This window comes from Arvicola amphibius, chromosome 18, assembly GCF_903992535.2.
Source record: "Arvicola amphibius chromosome 18, mArvAmp1.2, whole genome shotgun sequence".
NCBI lineage: Eukaryota > Metazoa > Chordata > Mammalia > Rodentia > Cricetidae > Arvicola > Arvicola amphibius.
The window spans coordinates 23058142-23080001 of record NC_052064.1 but is presented as its reverse complement, the minus strand read 5'-3'; the positions used below and the strand labels follow the sequence as shown (position 1 = coordinate 23080001).

Here is a 21860-nt window from a genome sequence, read left to right as displayed (position 1 = left end):
ATTTCAACTTTATCAAAATTTTAATTGATAATAGTTGTTAGGGAGTACATTAAATATGAAATCGTAACATCATTAAAAATGATGTTTCTTGGTTGCAGCTTTACTTAGTTGTGACTGTGCGTGCTGAAATGGATTATATCCATATCTATATTAGTTTGATTTATATATTCATGAAGATGACAACACCAGTAGGCATTATACTTACAGGGGAGCCAGGATGTCCAGAAGAGCCAGGGGGGCCTGGAGGGCCTGGGGGACCCTAGAATGCAAATTTAAGCAATAAACACAAGTAGATAAATGGGAAATGCATTGCACAGAGTGATGTCTGTTCAGACATGATGTCAATGTGTTTTGAAACATATACAACTATATCTTGTTATCTAGTAACAAGCACTGATATGCTTAATTCTATGAGATTTCCAATAAAGGTTTTTGCATGAAAACCTTACTCCAGATGAAATTAGAGAATCATTCAGATTATGAATCAACGTTAAAAATTTTAACCTCAACCCTTAAGACAGGGCTTTCAGAGGGGGAAAAGTCAGTAGAAAATAAAATGATAAGCTTTATAGTGTTTCATTAATACCTCCCTCGGTGAAAAACAGTTTCTTGTCTTTTGTCTAAGCATCGTGTGGAAAATATCTTCACACTATAGATCTTAAGCAGGTTTCTTACTTAAGCAGGTCAGTCAACTTCAAACTTCATGACTGTATTAATATCTCACAGTCATGTTGATGTGAAGACTTGGGTGTAAACATAATATATGGGCTACTAAACACTTAAAGCAAATGGATGTCATCACCATTTTAGAAGTCCAGACTAAACTAGAAAACCAGTAGTATACTATTTCTAAATTCTGACAACACGTTTTTAGCTTATCTTTCTGGAATGTCAATAAGTGATAGTTTTATTTAGGCTTGTGTACCTTATTAAAGGAGGATTTATAACATGAGTGTAGTAATAACCAATGGTCATAAAAGTGATTGATTCTCCATGTGACTTTCAAACATTAAAAAATACCAAAACTTGGAAAATCATAAACATCTAATTGGTAAACTTTTTTCAATTTCATTTATACCAGTTACTATATTCTTTACCAGTTCTTTTCTATCTACTGATAAAATTTTTTATTTAACTTTAGAAGCCACAAATATATTGGCATATTGTACTTATTTACAGTGATGTTTCTGTTACTTACAATAAATTATGGGCTACAGTATTATTCCTCTCCCTGAGAGTTATTCAAGAGCAAGCATCACCAGAATCTATCACTATATTATTATACATTCAAATCCAGCTTGGAATGATTCTTGTTGTTTTCTGTTATTAAAACTCTGGGCCATTTACATTTGGAAAGGCCTTCACAGTCAAAGTGAATAGGTATTCTTTAGGATAGATGGACATAAAAGATCAATGATTCTAAAAATGTTCATACTTGATTTAAAGCTTGGAGGAAAGATGAAAAGTGATATTGAACATTCATGACTTAAACTGTCATTTAGAATGAAAAATTCAGCAAACTAAAACATGAAAAGAGGATGCTGAGCAACTTGGATGAGAAAATGAGAAGTGGAAACACTCCTTAATAAAATTGCATTCAATTAGACAGTCTATGAGGTGATGGTGGGAGAGCCCTTATGCAGGTGGGCATGAAGAATTAATACTGGCATAGCATAAAATGCCACAAAAAGGAAATGAGTTAGTATAGGAAATCATAGCAAGATGGTTGGTTTCTCTTCCAGCTTTGGTAGTTAATGAGCCGTTTTCTACAAATGCATGAAAATGTTGTATTTCTGGAAGGCCATCACTCAGGAGTTAAGAAACAAATGCTGGGTGATACTTGAACATGCGCAGAAACATTTGTACATACAGCTGGTCCAGGATAGCCTCCAATTGCTCCTCCAGACTTGACATCGTACGAGTCATACTGAGGAGAATAATTCTGTAAAAAAAAAATCAGTACATAGATCAGATTCTATTAATACAAAGGTCATAGTTATTTTCCAAAGCATTTAGAATAAGTGTATGCAGCATGTACTGTTTGCTGATAGATTTCAGCATGCAGATGTGATGTCTTTTTTGCTTATTGTCAGTCTATGACTTTAAATATTATACTTGCTACAGAAATATTTATTGAGTAGTGTATGAAGATTTTAACAAACTGTATTAAATGAAAAATTACCACTTCAATTTGTCCCCCAGTGTTATTACTGAAATCATTATTTCTATACAATAGTTATAGTATTACACAAAGAGTAATTGAATATGTAAGAACAAAGGAACATTGATATCATGAACTCTTTAAGTATCTAATCTCCAACTAAACACGGGGAAGTAAAATAAACTTCCCAAAAGGCCAATAAAACTGATTTTAATTATATATACATGCACATATATATGTGTATATATACATATATGTATACATACATAATCAACTATATATGGTGTATATATATATATATATATATATGGTTTCTGATTTTATGTAATAAGAGCTGAACCCCTCCCAATTAAGCACTGAACCACTGTGAACAAGGAAAAATATCAGAACAGCTCAGAGCTTGCTTTTAGTTCTAGGTCTAGATAGGTTCTATTTGATTTCCACGATGCTCATTGCTCCTGAATTGTTTTGGAAAAACAGTTACATAAACCACAAACATTTGTGTAGTTTTCTGAGTTCACGTACACCCGTACAACTTAACTGTGTAGTGTTTGTATTCCTGACTATTTGTTTTGTGTGCAGACTGATTGGCAGCCCTGACTCAGAGGAGAAAGATGTGCCTTGAAGACCGAGTTCTGTTCGGCCACCACGGAGGCACAGGCCACTCTGTTTATCTGAAGTTGATAAGCCATTTTTGGAGCTGTTAACTGCTTTTGGTGCCCAAGCCTCCAATGGCATTGTCATTGGTGTTAGGAGAGGTATTAGGGAATTCTCCAATTATAGCACTTTTTAAATTTTGTAAGTTATGTATTTTAGGCGCTGATAGTCCGTCTATCAAACATAATGAGTAAGTCATGTACTTGCTAAGAAGTTGGGACACTTCTGAAAGAGGTAGCAGCAATCATATTGGCACGATGACAGTGGGTTCTTTTAACGCTCTCAGCATATAGGAGCACTAGATAAGAATTTGTTAAACATATAAAACCAGAGGACGAAAGTTGTTCTTGTGATAGAATGTAGGGCGAACTAAGCCACTTCTATGGAGGAGGTTTTAATTCTGTCATTTCTTACCTGACCACCATTTGGACATGATGGACAGATTCCAGGAGAGCCAGGAGAGCCAGGGGGACCCGGTAGCCCTGGGTTGCCGGGGTCACCATTTCTCCCAGGAATGCCAGGAGGACCCTAAAACAAATAAGACAAAAACAAACAAAACCAGTAAGATATGGGGTGCTTTAAAATGATCACTAGGGATTTGCTTCCATGCTATCTTGAATAATCACTGTGGTATTTGTCCTTGGGGATAAGTATATATCCAACTAAGTCTCATGGATAACCGAAGTTTATTATGTTCCTTTGTGTCTTGACCTACATTTTGTGTTTTGAACTGACAAAGGGATGAAGATTTGTAAGGTTTGGGAAACCAGACAAGTACAGCTATATATCATGATTTTCAAATACATAGGACAGAAGAAAATTTAGAATGATGACAGCTGAGTTTGAATACAGGAATAATTTGACAAGGAAAACCAGGCTTTCCTAGAAGTGTCATTAGCATTAACTTTTCTCCTTGGGAAGATGTTACTCACTGGATCTCCCTTGGGGCCTCGAGGTCCATGACCTTCAGGAAGGGCAGGAGCCTATGAAGTATAAACAATATAGGTTAATATATGTAAAAAAAAAACTATGGCAGTATTCTTAACTAATTCTTAATTCTCATTACACCCAACCCCCTGCTTTCATTTAGAAATGACATCATTCACTTGTTAAGCCTGCTTAACAGACATGGCTTGCAGTTCCTTCCAGGCATCTTTGCTATGGATACTGTCTATCCATTTGTTTAATATGAATCTTGAAGACGTAATCTTTGAAGAGTTTATGCATTCTGTAGACTCACAGGTGTGGTAGGCTGTGGGCATATTGGACAACATTCTCCAAACGGGATCTCTACGTTGGGGCAGTCTAGTGGCGCATCATCACAGATGATGTCATCGCAGAGGACAGATCCGGCATCACAGACACATATTTGGCATGGCTCTGGTTTCCAAACATCTCTAGACTCATAGGTCTGACCAAGGTGGGTGCATCCCGATTCATCTGCGGGAAGAAAAAATGAGAACATACGGCATATTTTATGCTTGGAGAAAAGTGATTTTTCTGTCATAACCATTTGCAGAGTACACTCAAAATGAAGAGCGTTTGGAAAAATGAATTTTTTCCTTTCATCAAAAAAAAGCACATTTCTTCTATGTAATTGCTATGTACCAGGATACTGCTTATTAAAATAAAAGGTCACACCACAATTTTCATTAAAAATCAATTGTGTTTACTTCTCATATGAAAAACTGAGCATTAGTAGATACAATACAAATATGCAAACACTTGTATATTAATTACACCACTGAAAATAAGCAATTTTGCCTAATCACTATTCTTTGCTTTAGTGGCAGATGCTTTAATAGGGACATGCAACTAAAAGGTTGATTTTTGTTACTAACTCTGGGAACTTCTGGATTATATTATCTGAGCTGAGACATTCAGGGGGAAAACTGAGCTAATCTTGGCAGCATAAAACTCTTCCAGATTGTCCTGGGAAAGCTAACAAAGTTGACTGTGTATTCAGTGTCACTGCTAGCTTAGTTGGCATTAGTAGGTCAACATTATATGACATAATGCAATACATATCTATGATATATATATATATATATATCACATAGATAAAGTTTTCCAAATGTCTAGAATAAAGTGAAACTTTAAAGCAAATATTGGCAATGAATAAGTAGAACAAATAGGGAAAATATGAATCATGGCCATGTGTATTTGTGGCTTACTACAGCAGAAGAAATAGCTTCAACCAAAATTTTAGAGTTGGTTCTTAATTATATGTAAGAAATTGAAATTTCAGCAGCCATTCACAGTGAATCCACTGAAGAGATGCCAGAATAAAACCCACTCCCAGTTCTTGAAGTGTTGACTGTGTAGTATGGGCTAAGCTCAGCTTGAAGATTCCTATGACAGTTTGCCAATCACAAATGGATAAATAATAAGTTTTGAAACATCTGCAAACAATTTCGAATGTAAGCAATGTCTTGTGTGTTCTTTTGCATTTTTTCAGACAGTGAAACTTTATTTTCCTGTAGCCCTGATTGGAAATTTCTCTTTCCTTATCTTCATATTTAGATAATTTATCATCTAAAACTTTACCATTAAGAGAAATTTCAGAGTATCTGTTCTCTGCAGACTATGGAGCTTCTTCACGTTCTACATATATGTACAAACAGCTTTAATCATCGTATGAAATAGCTCGAGCTTCTTGTATGAGGCAAGTTGAGACCCATTCTTGTCTTAACAATTTATCAATGTAACAGCTAATAAAAACCAAAAATGACAGTTCCACTAAAATTTTCAATGGGGAACAAAGATTATATAGTTAAAAAAAATCTGTTCTTTTAGGGAAGATGTGGCAACTCCTCCTGTGTCTGCAGCAGACGTGTGAGGATGGGGGTGAAGGGTGGGGTGGAAACAGGTTTTCTAAAGCTGTATGGAATGCATCTTTATTCTCAGAGAATATAAGAGCTGAATATCAAACTGTTTATCTCAGCGTAAAGGATTCAGGATTGTGTGATGCTGCTGATTTCAAGTAATTCAAGAGAAAGCAAAGAGGTTTTTTTCATATAACTAATAGTCTTAGTGCACAAAGGGCTGATCACTAAACCTATTTGTGTTACCTAGAACTGATGTTTTGTGTCTAAGAACTATGTTCAATTGGAAGTAAAAAAAAATATATGTCAAGTGTTGAGATAGAAGACTTTTCAGCAAAATCACAAATATCTTTTCATGGGTGCTCCTTTCTTCATATGAATCTTTCCGGACTTCTCTCAATTAGATGGACAAGAAATTCTTATTTGATTGGCTCTAACTTGGGATATTCTCACTGAAGATGTGAATGTCAAACTCCCTGACCTTGACCCTTTGAAGACACTGGTAGATTGTGCTAATTATTCTATCAGCAACTTACCCTTGAATCAGAAATAGCTTTCCACATTTAATACAGCATGCAGGTTATTAAAAGGAACTATTGGATACCCATGTAAAGTTAAACATAAATTAATATAGCAGGTAAAGTTAGATTTAAGTACCTCATATTTTAAAACGACTTCATATGTTCTTAATTGGTCATAAAGTTTTTTCCCCCCATTCATCCTTCCAGGTGTATACCCTATTGAGGCCAATCTCACATCAGAAGAAATAGTGTTTATTATTTGTTTTGAACATTGTCAAGTAGACAAGCACGACACTGACTCTTTAAAATTATAAATTAGCATGTTAAACCTAGGGCTACATAATAGAAAACTTGTTGGGATCAATTGAGTCCTGGCCTTCAGCTGCTCTTCCCTGTCTAGAGCCTTCTAATTGAAGTTGCTAAAAGCTGTGCTTTACATAGAGGATGAGAGGTTGGGATTTTCACCTGTTGGCCATTGACTGCAGGGTATTTAAGCCTCCATGGTGCTAGTAAAGGGGGCTCTTGGTACCAGTGTTTGAAGGTCTGTGTGTCGGTCTGTCTCTGCGTGTGTATTCTCAACCTCCAGGCCCTTTCACGGAGCTCGTGAACGGGGTTCTAGTGCATAGAGCATGGGGAGGGGGCGTGGCGTGCAGTAATTGGAGGTGTTGTTCTACATAAAAGGAGAAAGTTGGAATGCCTAAAATATAAGAGTTAATGGATCTAATTTGTTGCCATAATTTATTTCATATTCATTTGAAGCAAAGTTGTCTTTCTTGAAAAATCAGACCCTGAAAAGTCACAAGTAGACCTTGCGGCTCTGAACACAACACTTTTCAACCTGTGTCTCTTATACATATTTTCTCTGAAAAGGATGCCTTCCGAGATTCTTCTGATTTATTGTCTCATGCATGACCATCTACTGTTAGCCATATAATTTACCAAAGCAGAACCCTTCCAGTACACATCTCCTGACACTGCCTTTGGTATCAAACCTGGAAGGCATGGTATGGCAGTGGGCACTTCCGGGAATGCTTCGCCCTTTGCAGCATTGGAATACATCTGTTTATTGATTTGTTTCATATGTATATATTATTCTTATTTATAATACAATCTTCCGGATCGTGAAAAATGTTTAATATATTTAACTTATTCCATAACAGCTTTAGTTTTATATTTCGAGAGTACGGGTCTTCGTGTTATCTCCCCTTGCCCTACATGGCTAAGTGCTTTTGGTTCTCCCAAAGGGTAGTGGTGGTTGACAATTGCCAGCGCGACCATCGCTACACCAAGCTCGTGTTCTAGGCACGATCCTTGGGCAGCTGACCTCTTTTTGTTTTCTTTTGAATCAGTGGTCTCTGCCTGTAAGCCAAGCCAGCCATGAAATCACAGTCCTTGACCTGAGTTTGCAGACTGCTGGGAATGCGGGTACCGGTATGCATCACTGCAACGAACCTGCTAGAAATGTAGGGGTGGCTCACTGCAGCTGGCCGTTGGGAATGCAGCTGCGCACTTCCGTACCTGATGCTGTACATTGATCTTAGGGTTCCCTTCCTGCTTGCAGAGGACCTATCAGCTAATTGCTGTGACTGACAATCCTCAACGCAGGCAAAGAGCCCGAGACAAACCAGGTAGTGCCCCAGACTAAATAATGAAAGAAAATCAGATTTGAATCTAGGATGCTTTTCTGAAGGCTGATACTCTTAATGGCTTTATTCTTTTTTCCTTTCTGCTTTCAAAGACAGGATGGGATGGAGAGCAGTTCCCTGTCCCATATAGTTTGTAAACTCCGTGCCCTCAGGACGATGAAGGCAGACATTTTAAGGAATAACAGTGGTCTGCAAAACGTCCTTTCTGTCTAATCTTGAAACAGGAAGATACCATCTGGAGTTGAGTCCTACTTGTTTATTTCTCTTGACCTTATGAAAAAGGTTTGTATTTCCAAGGCCACCCTGCTGGCATGCAGACCACCAGCAAGATGACCGTGTGATTTGAAAGCCAGGCAGGAAGACAGGCAGAAGCAAACATAAGGTTTCTGCTTCCAATGCACAAGATGTATTTACGGTGCCTAAAGCTAATTTTCAGAAAATATTGTTACTACATGCTTCACATGCATTAACTTGCTCACAAGTCTCCTTTGAATAAATAAGGATTTATAAGTTCTGTGGAACACCACAGAGTGTTTCTTTAAGAAATATAGTCTGTCTGCCTCTACAATAACAAACAGAAGAGAAATGTCTGACAAATATGTTACTGGAAAAGTCATCTCTCAATGTTAATTTTCAAAACTAATTTAAGAGTTTTGGGGATTAGCTATGTCCTGTCCTCATTTTGGGGGGACAATTTTAGTATTCTTGCCATTCGAACTTTCCATTTTGCTCATTAAGATTACATTAGAAATGGCAGCGCTTGACCTCAGTCGTGGAAAAAGCGAGGCTTTGATTAGATAATCCGAAAGGAATCCACTGGGGCTGTGTTTTTGTTAGGCACAGACAGAGCTGCTAGTGGTTAATGTAACCCTCCAAACTGCAGTTAACAAATGACTGCTGTTCAAAGAGCTAACTCAGAGTTTCCACTGCCTTCCTGACAGGCAAAGTTTCCCCTTTTAAAAAACTTTGTATTAAGAAAAATACAACGGAACTTCCTTGCTAACCTCTAAATCAATGACATGAAGCTGGTTTCCCCCTAATGAAACTATCATTATAAGAATTATAAGAATCGGTGCACCCACATTTCCAGAAATCTGCTGCGGACCTCAAGTTTTCCAAGTGTCCCCCAAATCCAGCAGAGGCAATCTTATCTTTCATCTTCCCAGCTGACTTGCAAGCAATCCAGTTTAATGGATTCAAGGTGGAGAATATCGCTTACATCCCTTAAGTAGAAGAACTACATGGGGACTCTGCACAGCAGAGCACAGCAGAGCATCATCCACAGTGGACACTGCAGAGCCTCGGTAGGTGGCAGTCTTTTCTGAGTCACCACTCAGGCTGGCCTGGGCCTGTAGGTATGATATGACACAGGCCTTTCCAAAGAGCTGGCTCTCATTTAACGTCCACCACAGTGTTGGACAAGTCCTTTTAAGAAGAAATCTCTGGGCAAGACACCAACACAAAAGTCTGAATTCCTTAATGGACCCCTGCTCTCCTCTCTCCCAGCATGGTTTGAGAAGACTGGCTTGCTTCTCTAAGACTCAGGCTCCATCCTAGATCTAAGCAGGATGTCTCAGGCCTCGGGCTGAGCACTGTGGAGCTGCTGAGGAAATGTGAGGGGTCACAAATTGAAACAACGAGAGTGTGTGTCAATAGTCCTTTATTCGCTTGCAGTGTACATGTCCACAGAAGGGATGGTAATTTCTGGTTAGGTCCTTAGCTTCTCAGTCTTTTGCCTAATAAACCAGATTAATCTGTTAAGAGTTGAGTACTAAATAAAAAAAAGACTACCTTAAAAAACTTTTATAAATATATTTTCTCGAACAATTTAGAATTTGGAATCTCTCTTCTGTTGACAAATAGTTACAAAAAATAAGAAAATACAGACACTAAAAATATATGGTTTTTTCCTTAAATCATATAACATTTCTTCAAATTTCTGAGTATTAACCCCGTCCTTTCCTGTTTCTAACCTATACCAACACACGATTCACTACATGACTGATATTGAGATATGTACATAATTCACAATGTTCTAACAACGCATTTTCTCTTGTAAGAGCTACAGTTATTTCCAATGACTTTACAAAACATTTAATCCAGTGGTTTGGTATGTTTAATATTTAGGATAACACAAACCAGAGAAAATCTAAATGTTAATATTAGCTATAACTTTCCTTTTAAACATAAAGGGAGACCGACTCACAAAACATGAAACAAGAATTCATTCTCAATGTTCACTTACAGCTTTGAAATTCCAAATCAGTTAATAGTTCATAGTTAATTTTTGGGACGTTACCAGCATAGCAAAGTGTAGAAGGTTCAACATTAGAAGATATTTAATTAAAAGAGTTTATGTCCCTGCCCTAAGAAGGCAATATTATTAACATCTATCTATGGACCTATAAACCAGCAAAATGCTGACGGTAAGCAAGGATGATGTCAATCCATGAGTAGGGGAAATATGTTTAAAGGTCATACTATGGATTTCAATACATCTATAGCTTTTCTCTGGCCATACTGGAGATTGGAACTAGGGGCCATGTGGTGGACAAGTTCTCCACTGACATGCATTCCCCAGCCTTCTTTAAATTTGTTATTTTTGAGACTGTTTCACTTTTGTTCCCAGGCTGACCTCAACCTCACTCTGTGGACAAGGCAGACGTTGGACTAGTCTTCCTCTGCCCTCAACCGCCCAAAGAACTGGGATGACAAGACTGTGCCACCATACCTGGCTGGAAAGAACTAGGATCGAAAGACGGTACCACCACGCCTGCTGGAAGATGCCCATAACTTTAGCACTCCTTTTCAAAACGTCTTACGCTATCACTACCAGTTTGTTTGTATGGCTGGCAACATCTTATCATCTACTTTAACTTATGAAAGCTGTGTTCAATTTTTAAAATTTATAAATACATATGCACATGTACACACACACACACCACACACACACACACACACACACACACACACACACACACACACACACACCTCATTCTAAAATACCAATTCTGTGATACAGCAGTCATGTTCTGTAAATGGTGTCCCTGTCTGCCAGCCACTAGGTGGCGTGATTTAGCACTTAAAAATCTGGCACACTTCTAAACCACAGGAAATATGAAACAGACCAGGTTTTTCCACAGCTGGCATAGGATGCATGGATAAAGTAAGACTCGCACAGATTTGTATAGAGACGAAAATTCCTTTTGGAGACATGTTTTATACTCCTGAAAACTCCCATGAGTAGACTGCAAGTTACTGTCCTGCAGCTTTGTGCTCCTTCTGGGGTTTCTAGAGAACACAGGTGATACCCCATTAGGGTTCTGTGAATATTCCCAGTGTGCTGAATTGCCATCACCGACTGTAACCTCCCCAAAGATCCAGGAGAACCTTCACTAAAAACCTATAAAGAATGTGTAATACATATTCTTAAATCCCTTTCATTGTCTTAACGGCCATAGCACAAGGGCTGAAGCAAGTGAGCTAGCAAAGATGTTAGGATGGTTGTGTCAGACTGAGAAGACGCATACTCATTGTGCCTACGCTATTTTTCATATTCATTTAAGGAGCACAGTCTTTTCAAAAAATAAAATTCTGTGATTCTTCTCCCAGAAATCCAAAGATCTTTATTGGGTTGTTGGCAAATTAGCATTCCTTTTGAGCCCCGTCTTTTGGTTTTCTAGGGAAGACATGGGGATTGTTGCATCTTCCAGGAGGGCAGGATGGGGAGAGAAAGTTAAGAGAGAAATGTAAAGGAGAACTGAGCATCCAAAGGGGGGAAATGAGAGGAGAAGAGGAGAGAATGAAAACAGAGAATGAAGCTGAAGGGGGATGCCTTGGGTGTGGCAGGAGAAGGGAAGGATTAGGAAGTGGATAGGGGAGGTGGACCAGCCCAGGATGGGGGTGGGGTGATGAGTGAGGGAAGAAAACTGGGAGGGGAGTTCTTTAGGAGACAGAAGGGGCGGGGAGATAAGGAGGGGGAATGCGGGGGGGGGCTGGGGATGGGTTAAGGGGAGGAGAAAACTAACGAACAAGAAATCTGGGTGTTCTTTTACTGTTGCAGCAATGGACTGAATATACATAAATGTTACCGGGTATCCCCCGCCCCGAGCACCTAGTCTTGAATTTATAATTTGCTAAGAGAGCAAAGATATTGATATTACAAACAATGGAAAAACTAATATTCATGAAGCATTAACCAAAAGTAAAGGTTTAATTACAAGCACGTTTGATAATGTGTAAAAAAAATAAAAAAATCGCTAACATATTAAGAATCACAAAAGCACAATTATTTTGAGGAAAGTGTGTACCTCAATTTTTTGTGATGTTGAGGAACATAGGCATTTGTAAAAATATTTAAGTAAATAACAAGGCAATTGCTTTCCTGTGCCGCAAATTGAGACGGAGAAAGTTTGCTCACCAAGAATAGATGGAGGAAGCGCTTTCTGAACGAGCATCTTTACCTTGTTTGTAAAAAGCGAAAACACTCCTTTTAAAACACTTTCCCTCCAGTAATGAAAACCCAGCTAAGCAGAGCATTTGGGACATAAAGGAGCCTTGGGCAAAACTCTGAGGAAGTATGGATTAACCGGCTATGCACCTTCTTAGAATGCAATAAGAACAAGAACAATGGCATGTTTTCAGTGGCCTGGGCTCACTCCAGCAATGTCCAGAGATAGTCCATCTACAGAAATACATACAGGGGTTCTGCTGGTCTTCTAGTATCTTCTTCTGGGCTGTTGGCAACAGATGCATTTCTAATACATTATTTTACTGGAAAAATCAGGCTAAATATCCCATCCTTACAAAGAGAACCGCATACAAAGGAGAACATGAAATTATTACAAGAGACTAATAAATTCCAGATGGCTTGGGAGCATTCCAAGATGTTCACAATAGAGGAAGGGAGTGTCTGAAAGACATTTTTTTTTTTTTTTTTAAAAAAAGGTGAACATGGAAACAAAGCAACTTAGGACCATTTTTATCTTAAACAGCTAGAGAATTTTCAAACACACATATGCACTCCCTTTTTTTTATAAGCAAATATAAAAAGCAAAATTATGGTTAGAGAAGCAATCCGCAGTCAGAGGCTAGGCAGGAAATTCCTAGGACGCTGATTTCTTTTCCCTATGTGACTCTTGGTAAGAAGTTAAGACAAAGCTAACGCAGAAAGCCTGTTGAAATCAGTACCTACTTACCAACACTGCCCTGTTGTGCCCAAACGAAAGTGGGATGGAGCAGGGCAAGGAGAAGCCAGGCCCCACTTTGCACAAAGCTCATCATGTCTAAATATCAGACATGAGACTCTTCGTGCAAGCGGAGAAAAGAAAAAGCAGCTCAAAGTAGCACCATCAGTTGAACCCTGCCCTCCAGCACCGGGCCCGTCATAAAACTCAGCCGCTGAGATTCCTCTGCTTTGGCCTTAAATAGGAAAAAGGTTGGCTTCCCTTCACTTCCCGGCCCCTTTCTGAAATATGAGAACAGCTCCCATCCCCTCAGCAGTAAAAGCCGTGATTAATATTTCTTTTTTCTCTTGTAGAGGACACAGCCCGTGGAGTTTGAAATCGGCACATCTGGAGTTTGTATACATCGGCCTATGTATATGTTTATAACACGCATTAGTCTTAAATACATATTTGCATGACAGGCCCACACAGGAATGTGCTTGGTGATCATCGCTAACAATCGTCCTTGCCTTTTTAAATATCTCTTGGAAACAGTGAAAGCAGCTTGAATTTGAAAAAAGTATTTGATTCCCATTGTCGGGTGTGGTTATTTTGTGGACTCTATCTTCCTAGAGGACTTTGATGTTGGGATTTTGCCAGAAGCCACCCCAACTCGATTTAAAGAGGGAACTGTAAGAAACTTACTGAAGGAAAAACCTCTGTCTGCCCCTGCACTCCCTCCCCCCCTACTCTCTGTTCTGGATGTTGGATTTCACAGATAGTCACGAAACTGTTTCTGAGCCTGGTTCGAACAGATCTTAAGAGATTCTTATCTGTGACTGTTTCCCTGTTTCCATTTCTCCCAGATTTCTTTAGCAAGCCTGTTTCCTTGTAAGATTTCCAGTTAACATGTTGTGTGAGGAAGCCAGAACAGATGTTACTAAAGAAAAATAAAAACTTTTCCTGTCTTGTCTTTGTAAGAAACCACATTTATTTAAGAGAGTTCAGTGCCTGGGATACAAGAAATTTCAATTTCAACTCCATTAATATAAAGCTTACTGCGAATTCATCTAGGTTCCATCTTTTCTGTGTTTCTGTTCTGAGTCTGTACCAGCAGGGCTTTTCTATGCTTTTCTAGATCTACCTGAGGATTATGTACCACTCGACTTCTGTAGGAAAAAGGCATTTGTTAATTTTGTTATGATGTCACTAATGACCAAATAAGATCTTGATGCCTAACCTTCAGTCACTATTCCTTCGCTATCTTTAAAATCTACTGTGAGCCTTTCAAGGTCAACCTCCCCATCGAGGTCACATACATCTGTTTCTTTAGTCTTAACTTCATGGAAGTGTGCCCTGTCTGTGCACCTACCCTTGAGATTCTTGCCCTCTTAAACCATTTCGTGAAAGTTATTTCTGCTGAAGACTTTCTTCCTTAGGAGAATCATCTCACTTAAAACTCTTTTTATCATTTTCTCTTCCCTAATACATAACACTAATTTTTAAATTGTGTTTTATGTATGTGTTATAATCATGGACAGGTCTATGCCTGACTCCTTATATCCCTGCTCAGAGGGAGGTCAGACTAAGATGTTCAAGGGGGAAAGTGATGTCATGTGGCGACAGGAAACAAGAAATAGGACAAGACTCACTTACTGTGCATCTTCTGATTTCGTATTAGAGAATGGTTGCCGACAGAGGCAGGAAGAGTAACCTGTTGACAACATCTGTGCTGCTGGGTGACGGTGAAGAAGCTGGGGAAAGACAGTCACACGTGTCTCTCTGTCATCCGCTCTTCCTCCTTTTCTTCCGTGTTCTCTTCTGTCCAAACCAACTCGGAAACACGAGTGTTTCTCCTGGAATCTTTGGCATGTTCATAAAACAGGACAATGCGCATAAGCACGTGTCTCCTTATTTAAAGTGGTCAAGAAACATTGAGATGTATTGAAAGGTTTCAGCGTAATTTTTTTTCCCATGTGAAAAATTAATAATGCTACTTTAAAAATATTGTATGTCCAATTTCAGGCATATTATGTATAATTTCTATACTATTTTAAGTTTGCATTAAAATCCCTGAAGCAGCCTTATGTGCATAAAGGAAAGTTCCTGATCAGCGCACTCAGGACAGAGATATGGCTGGTATTTTGCAGATGGATGGTCTGCTCTGTTTTAAGGTCTTTAGGAGAGACTTAGAGAACTTTCAGGTTGTCTGGTCCACCATTCTTTTCTACTTTAAGTGTGTTTGGAAGTTCAGCATGACGAGTCTTTGCTCTGCGTCCTAGACCTTCTGTCTCCTCTTTTCGAGGAAGAGACAGTATTTCTTGGTGGAGTATCCAGATGGGAGTGGATCTGAGCTGTTGTTACAAGGGGTGAAATGCATGCACTGGGAAACTGTATCGTGCAAGCCCAGCTCTGTCATTAACCACACAAATTGCTTTGTATACCTCTGTGACTTAACTGATATTAATAGGATATATATATATATATATATATATATATATATATATATATATATATATATATATAGCCAGTTTGCTCTTTTTATTGCATCTGGAAACATGACACAAACATAAATTCCTGCACCAGCAAAAGCAGTGCTTAAACTGTCTCTGGACAAGAATGGCTGGAAAGATGAGGCAAAGCAAGGGTGTGGCCAATTATCTTCCAAGAATTTGGATCTTCTAAGTCAGTGGAAAGCTGAGGGGCTGAGGGGGGGGGGAGGAAGGGAGGGAGCTGTGCAAGCCCAGCTGTGACGAACTCTGAAGGCCAGAGAATGTCAGCAGTGCTCTCCACAATGGACCGAAACAAAGAAATCAACTGTCTCCATCATGAAACACAAGTCTCCTCTTTCTTCTGCCCTGTCTCTCTCCCTTCCACCCATCTGCTGTGGGACAATGGTTTTACCCTGTAAAGATTTATTTCTTGTACTTGTTTACTAAACGCTGATTGGCCAGTAGCCAGGCAGGAGGTATAGGCGGAGCGACCAGGCAGAAAGTAGAGGCGGGGCAATCAAGCAGGAAGTAGAGGTAGAGCAACAAGAATTGAAGGAAGAGGATAGTTTCAGTCTGCAGTTGTGATCCAGCTGCAGAGGAAGCAAGATGTGACTGCCTTGCTGAAAAATGTGCCAAGCCACGTGGCTAACACAGACAAGATTTATGGACTAATCTAAGTTTTAAGAGTTAATAAGAAGCCTGAGCTACTAGGCCAACCCATTTATAATTAATGTAGTCCTCTGTGTGTTTCTTTGGTACTGAATGACTGCAGGACCGGGTGGGACAGAAACCTCTGTCTATAGAACGATGCTCAGTCAACACCCATCATTCTCTGTTTCCTCCTTTCTTCCCCCTACTTAATCTAAAGATTTATTTGTGACATTTTTAAAAGAGGAAAATTCTTTACTCATGCATTTGTTTCTATGTTTACATCATATACATACTATATTTACAACATTTCTATCCAACATTCTCCCCTCAAATAGCTCCTGTGCCCCACCTCTTCGTTTAAACTTCATGGTGCTGTCTTCTTTAATGATTATTTTTATGGTCAGTTTGTAAATATTTTTGAATCACTGTAAGGCCCTTTAAAATGTACCTGTGGCGTTGTTCACAAAACACACTGAATCTTCAACAGAATGGCAGGAATGAAAGGGTAATTTTCTACACAGCTGTGAAGTAGGTTGTAAGCTTTTGTTATTCCTAAGGAGATGGACCTATCTACTCAGTGTTCATGGGAAGTACTATCTGTGGAGAATTTAAAAAGAATTTGAATAATAATAATATGTACCTACTAATTGCCGACTTATTCTTGAAAATTGTCTTAGAGCTGGAAGACGTGAATATGCCTGATTATAAAATTTGTAGGATGAAAAAAAATGGTTTGGAGAGATGCTGAATCCGTAACTACGGATGTGACAATCAAGAGTTTAGTTTCTGTGATCTACCCCTCTACTTTGTGTCTATATAATTATGTTAGTAGTCACTTCTTTGTGACTTTCACTTCTCATGTCTTCTTGACTTTTGTTCAAATAGTTGGGAAATACTAAATAACTCTACAATGATCGGCTGTTTGAATACTTGGGAAATGCTAAATAACTCAACGATGATCTACTATTTGAATATTTGCTGGTCTAGCTGAGGTTGTAAATATCTAGTTTTGTGTTTTATGGTGAAATTTACCCCACGTTTGTAAAGAAAAGTTCAAAGAGGTTGTGTGAGCCTGCAAGTTGCTCACTGGAATTGGGACTGACGAACACACTTTCCACACAATGTTTTCCACTTGAATTAGTCACTGATTGTGGCAACTATATTTTTATGCAATGGAGAAATTATGTGAATACAAATTTGGCACATAATTTTGTGTTTTCTCTTTGAGGGCACTTAAAACAGATGGAGAAAAAGGAATAAAATCTGAGTAGGTGGCCAGGTTTGTTTAAGAGATCATTATTCTGATTTCTGACTTTATCTTACCATGTAATGCTTGAGTAAAGGTTAGAATTGTATTTAGGTAAATTTCATTTTAGTTTTATGTCTCTGATGTGTGTGTGTGTGTGTGTGTGTGTGTCCATCCAGTAGTTTACATGCACATGTAAGAGGCCAACTTGTAAGACTCGTTTCTCTCCAAGAACTACCTCATGTGTGTTCCAGAACTCAGTTCATTAGGCTTGGCAATAAGTACCTTTACTCACCAAGCCAACTCACCTACTCTTAAGTCAAGTTTAAGTGAATTGAACACTGAGTAATTTATACTTAATTTTAGATAACAGTCTTAGGAAATGTGAAAGATTGTGCATGTCTTTGTATGTGCATGGACTTTTGTTTTTAATTTAGAACACATACATGGCTATTGTGTTCTGAATAAAGGACTCAATCACTAGTTATTCATAGTGAGTAATCATAGTTCCTCCTAAGGAAGTAAGAATAGCATCCATAGGTTAAATGTATACTACACTGGCATTTAGATTTTCAATGAATCCATTTTATATGACTCATAAGAAAAAATTTTCCCAAAAGTTCACCTAGTTATGAGGAAGATTAAGAATGGATAAGGTTCTGATGTAAATTTTTATTTTTATATAATTTTGAAAGCTCTGTACATGAATACCATACTTCTGCCACTGCCAATTTATACTCTATCCAATAACTAAATGCACATGTATATAGTCTTACAGTATTTTTAAAAATCTAGGGAAACTTCTTTAATATGCATGAGATGTGTTTCATCTTTTCTGTGTTAATTTATCTTCACAGAAGTGGATAAAATGTAATTTCCTTTTATGTGGATATCACCAGTCATTTCCTCAATTGACATTTAATCATTGATAGGAAAACTGTGGAGTCTCACCCGTTTAATAATGAAAATTCTGGAATTACTACATGCATGCTACCTGAAATGAATTCCTTATACTCTTACACTTATAAGGTGGCATTATTTGCCATCATCATAATGTTGCAATTATATTTGAAATTTCAAGGAAAATTCAAGTTCATCTCTTTTCCTGACACGCAATCTGTCCTTGAGCAGTGTGGTTATTTCATACATGTTAAATACAGACAAGGGTTGAGAAATATTATGTAAGATTTCTATCATTCTGAGAAGGAAAGCTCCACTCTGAAAATCCCACCAGATTCTCTACTGAGTATAATTTGTCATCTGAGTCATTCTCAGGAATTTTCAACACTATCCAACACAGCTGCCATAGTTCTGCAAATACAGCCAATTGTGTCTGGAGATAAATAGAAGGCCAAATGACCATCTTCTGAAAGACATATGAAGACGAAAACTGAATTCGAATGTTTAAAATGGGAACTCGGTTTAGTATGTGTCAACTACATACATGTCTAATTTTGCAAATGCACACTATCTCTATAGTGCTGTGTATGTGTAAATGCCTTCATACATATATGAGTGGGTGTTAAATTTTGCTCTAAGAATGCACATTTAGATACTCTATCCATATAAGAATTGATGTCAATATTAAGCTCTTGGGGCTAGAGACAAGTCTAAGTAGAAATTTTATTCCAAAGATCTCAGTGAAACCCCCTAGTCTCACCTTCACGTGGCAATGCCCATGGTGATAGTTTTGCTTCAAATTTATGCTTATGTTTTTAATGTATATATTTATTCATATATATCTTTGAGATTTTCTGTTCCCTTCCCCTTTAAAAATCATGATCATGAGAAGGCAAATTCTATGTGTAGATTGGGATAAATATAGGAAATTAATTGATGTAGTAGGACATTAAACATTAGTGTTGGTGTATATACATATTTTTAAACATTTATGGCATCAAGATTATGAACCAGTCCCTACCATCACCTCTCCTTTTGAAAGATATTGCATCCATCTCTTGAAGTGCTTGAGTCAAATAAAATATTTAGTGAAAGCAAAGAAATTCATGTAGAAAGTTCCAAATGAAATGTGTGCCATTTCATATCTCCCTTTGAGATTAATATACTTTTATCATTTTCCCTCCCCTTTCCTCCTTCAAAGACTCCCACATCATATCAATCATAACATATCATATCATATCATATATCCCATCTCCATTCTCCTTCAAATTCATGATCTCTTTTTAAATTGATTTTGTTATACACATCTATCTATCTATCTATCTATCTATCTATCTATCTATCTATCTATCTACCTACCTACCTATCTATCTATCTATCTATCTATCTATCTATCTATCTATCATCTATCTATCTATCATCTATCTATCTATATCTATCTATCTATCATCTATCTGTCTATCTATCTATCTATCTATCTATCTATCTATCCACCCATCCATCTATCATCTTTCTCTCTATCTATCTATCATCTATCAATTTATCTATATCTATCTTATATGTAAATATCTATCTATAGTTATGTACGTGTGATTATTATTAAAGTGGTATTTGTAGGTCCTTCTCCAAGATCCACGATTTGGGTAGCTGGTTAGGTTTCCAGTACCAGGCATGATTTCCCTTTTGTTGAGTGGGTGAGTCTTAAGTTTAATTAGAGAACTGTTGATAATCACCAAAGTATGCTTGCCATGCCGGTACACTTAGGGTTATCATTTCCTCCTGGTCCTTGTTATAGTTAATCAGCATCGTAGCTGGGTAGGACTGTGGCCAGTTTCTCTCCCTTGGAAGCTTACATGGCATCTTCTGGGATTACGAAAGCTCATGGAGAGGCACTCAGGTCAGTCCTAGCTTAGGGGCCTTCTGGCCATTTGTTGGAAGTTAATGGCGATAGGGACTTACCTTCCATCTCTCAGGGGAACAACCAAGAGCAATAGCAATAGCCTGTGTGTCTTGGAGTCTACTGAACAACAGTGACCAACGACTCAGGAGAGGGCATCTCATACTTGGTGTTGCGATTTTGTTGGGTAGTCTTTGGCTCATGGAGGAAGCATTGTCAGGAAATATGAGAAATTTCATATGAACTGGATATGCATATTTGTATACAGACTTACCTGTGTTGTAGTTTATTTGAAGCAAATATTTAATAATGTGGTTCCTCGTGATTTTTTTTATACATCCTTACTGCTATTTTGCCAGCCTGCTTCTTTTTTTGAATTTATCTCCCTTCTTCTCTTAAATTAGTACCCCACCTTGTACCATTCCCCAAATCAGAAAAAAGATATGTCACATGTTCTCTGTTACGTGAGACTCCTAGCTCCAAATCTTCACACATAGCCTTCCCATAAGCTAGAGTAACAGCAGAAAACAGGGTTATTCATTGGGGAAGAGTGGTGGGCCACAGTAGAAAGGAGGATAGCAGTGGACATGTGAACTGATCATGGAAATGGGAGTTATACCATCTTGGTAGTTCAGTGTGGTAATCATGGATGACTATACTGAATAGATGAATATTACTTTATTCTCTTATCTCCGGGTACCTCTCCATTTTTTTTTTACAGCATCTAAAATAAGATGCTAAATGATCTTGTATACCATTTTATACACATTATACCTTCTTTCTGGATCCAGGGCAGTCTTCAATAAGTCTAACAGCTGTATTTCAAGCATACCTCTTCTCTCGTGATGAGTTCCTATGCCTTGGATATTGTCTTTCTGTCAACTAATCTACGAAACTTAATTTTCCTAATTGGAGCCATTCTCCTCCTTTTTCATCCACCTTTGCCATAACTCTTAGTTGGTCTTAAACTGCAGATTTTTGAAAGTTTTTCCAAGACTCGAAGCTACTGCAGTTCAAGTTTAGTCCTTTTCCTTCATCAACAAACTTTGATACTTGTTCTGTGGCCTTGCACACAGCCGATAAACAGACATTAACTCGTGGGGCTAAGACCTGCAGCCATTAATCAAGCAGAACACTTTTGCAGTTAATGTATTCTTCATGTGCCCTTCTTTTAGAGTTTTTATAATTTTTCAATAAACTAGTCTCAGTATTTTAATAACTCTGAAAACGAGTGATTGCTCCTTCCAGCATAGGAAGTCCTTGGATTTATAATGGATATTTTAAAAACTTCCAGATGTTATTAATGTATTTCTAAAATAGAAAAAAATATATAGGGCTTGTTCACAAACAAATTGAAAGTTGTCAAACTTGTGGTCACAATTATCACAAATAAGGACCACTTAAAAGACACAATTTAAAAAATGAAAACAATACAGGTATTTTACCAAGGTATCACAAAATTTTTATTAACTTCAAAGTTAACTAAATAGTAAACATAAAATACATCTATTTTAAAATCTATTTTTGAGAATAAAAGTTAAACGGGGCATACAAAAAAACACTGTGAGAATATAGTGATCAAAGGAAAAGTTTTACATCCTTTGTTCAAGTTATTTTCATTACTCTTGACCAAATTTGTTGGTTTAACACTTTATGAGGTAAAACAAAACTAGACAAAACAAAAAGCCCCACAAATCAT

General features: G+C 37.8%; 1 protein-coding gene across 1 annotated transcript in view; it reads right to left on the bottom strand.

Moving 5' to 3' along the window:
• The window catches only part of Col3a1 (collagen type III alpha 1 chain), a 36197-nt gene extending 22972 nt beyond the window's left edge, over positions 1–13225 (bottom strand). Inside the window, exons 1-6 of the mRNA XM_038315384.1 lie at positions 13009–13225; positions 4059–4258; positions 3751–3801; positions 3233–3346; positions 1871–1942; positions 206–259 (exon numbers count right to left, since the gene is read on the bottom strand). Of these exons, the coding sequence (XP_038171312.1) occupies positions 206–259; positions 1871–1942; positions 3233–3346; positions 3751–3801; positions 4059–4258; positions 13009–13093 (576 nt within the window). The 5' untranslated portion in view covers positions 13094–13225. The remainder of the gene's footprint in view (positions 1–205; positions 260–1870; positions 1943–3232; positions 3347–3750; positions 3802–4058; positions 4259–13008) is intronic.
• Between the last annotated feature and the right edge of the window lie 8635 nt (positions 13226–21860).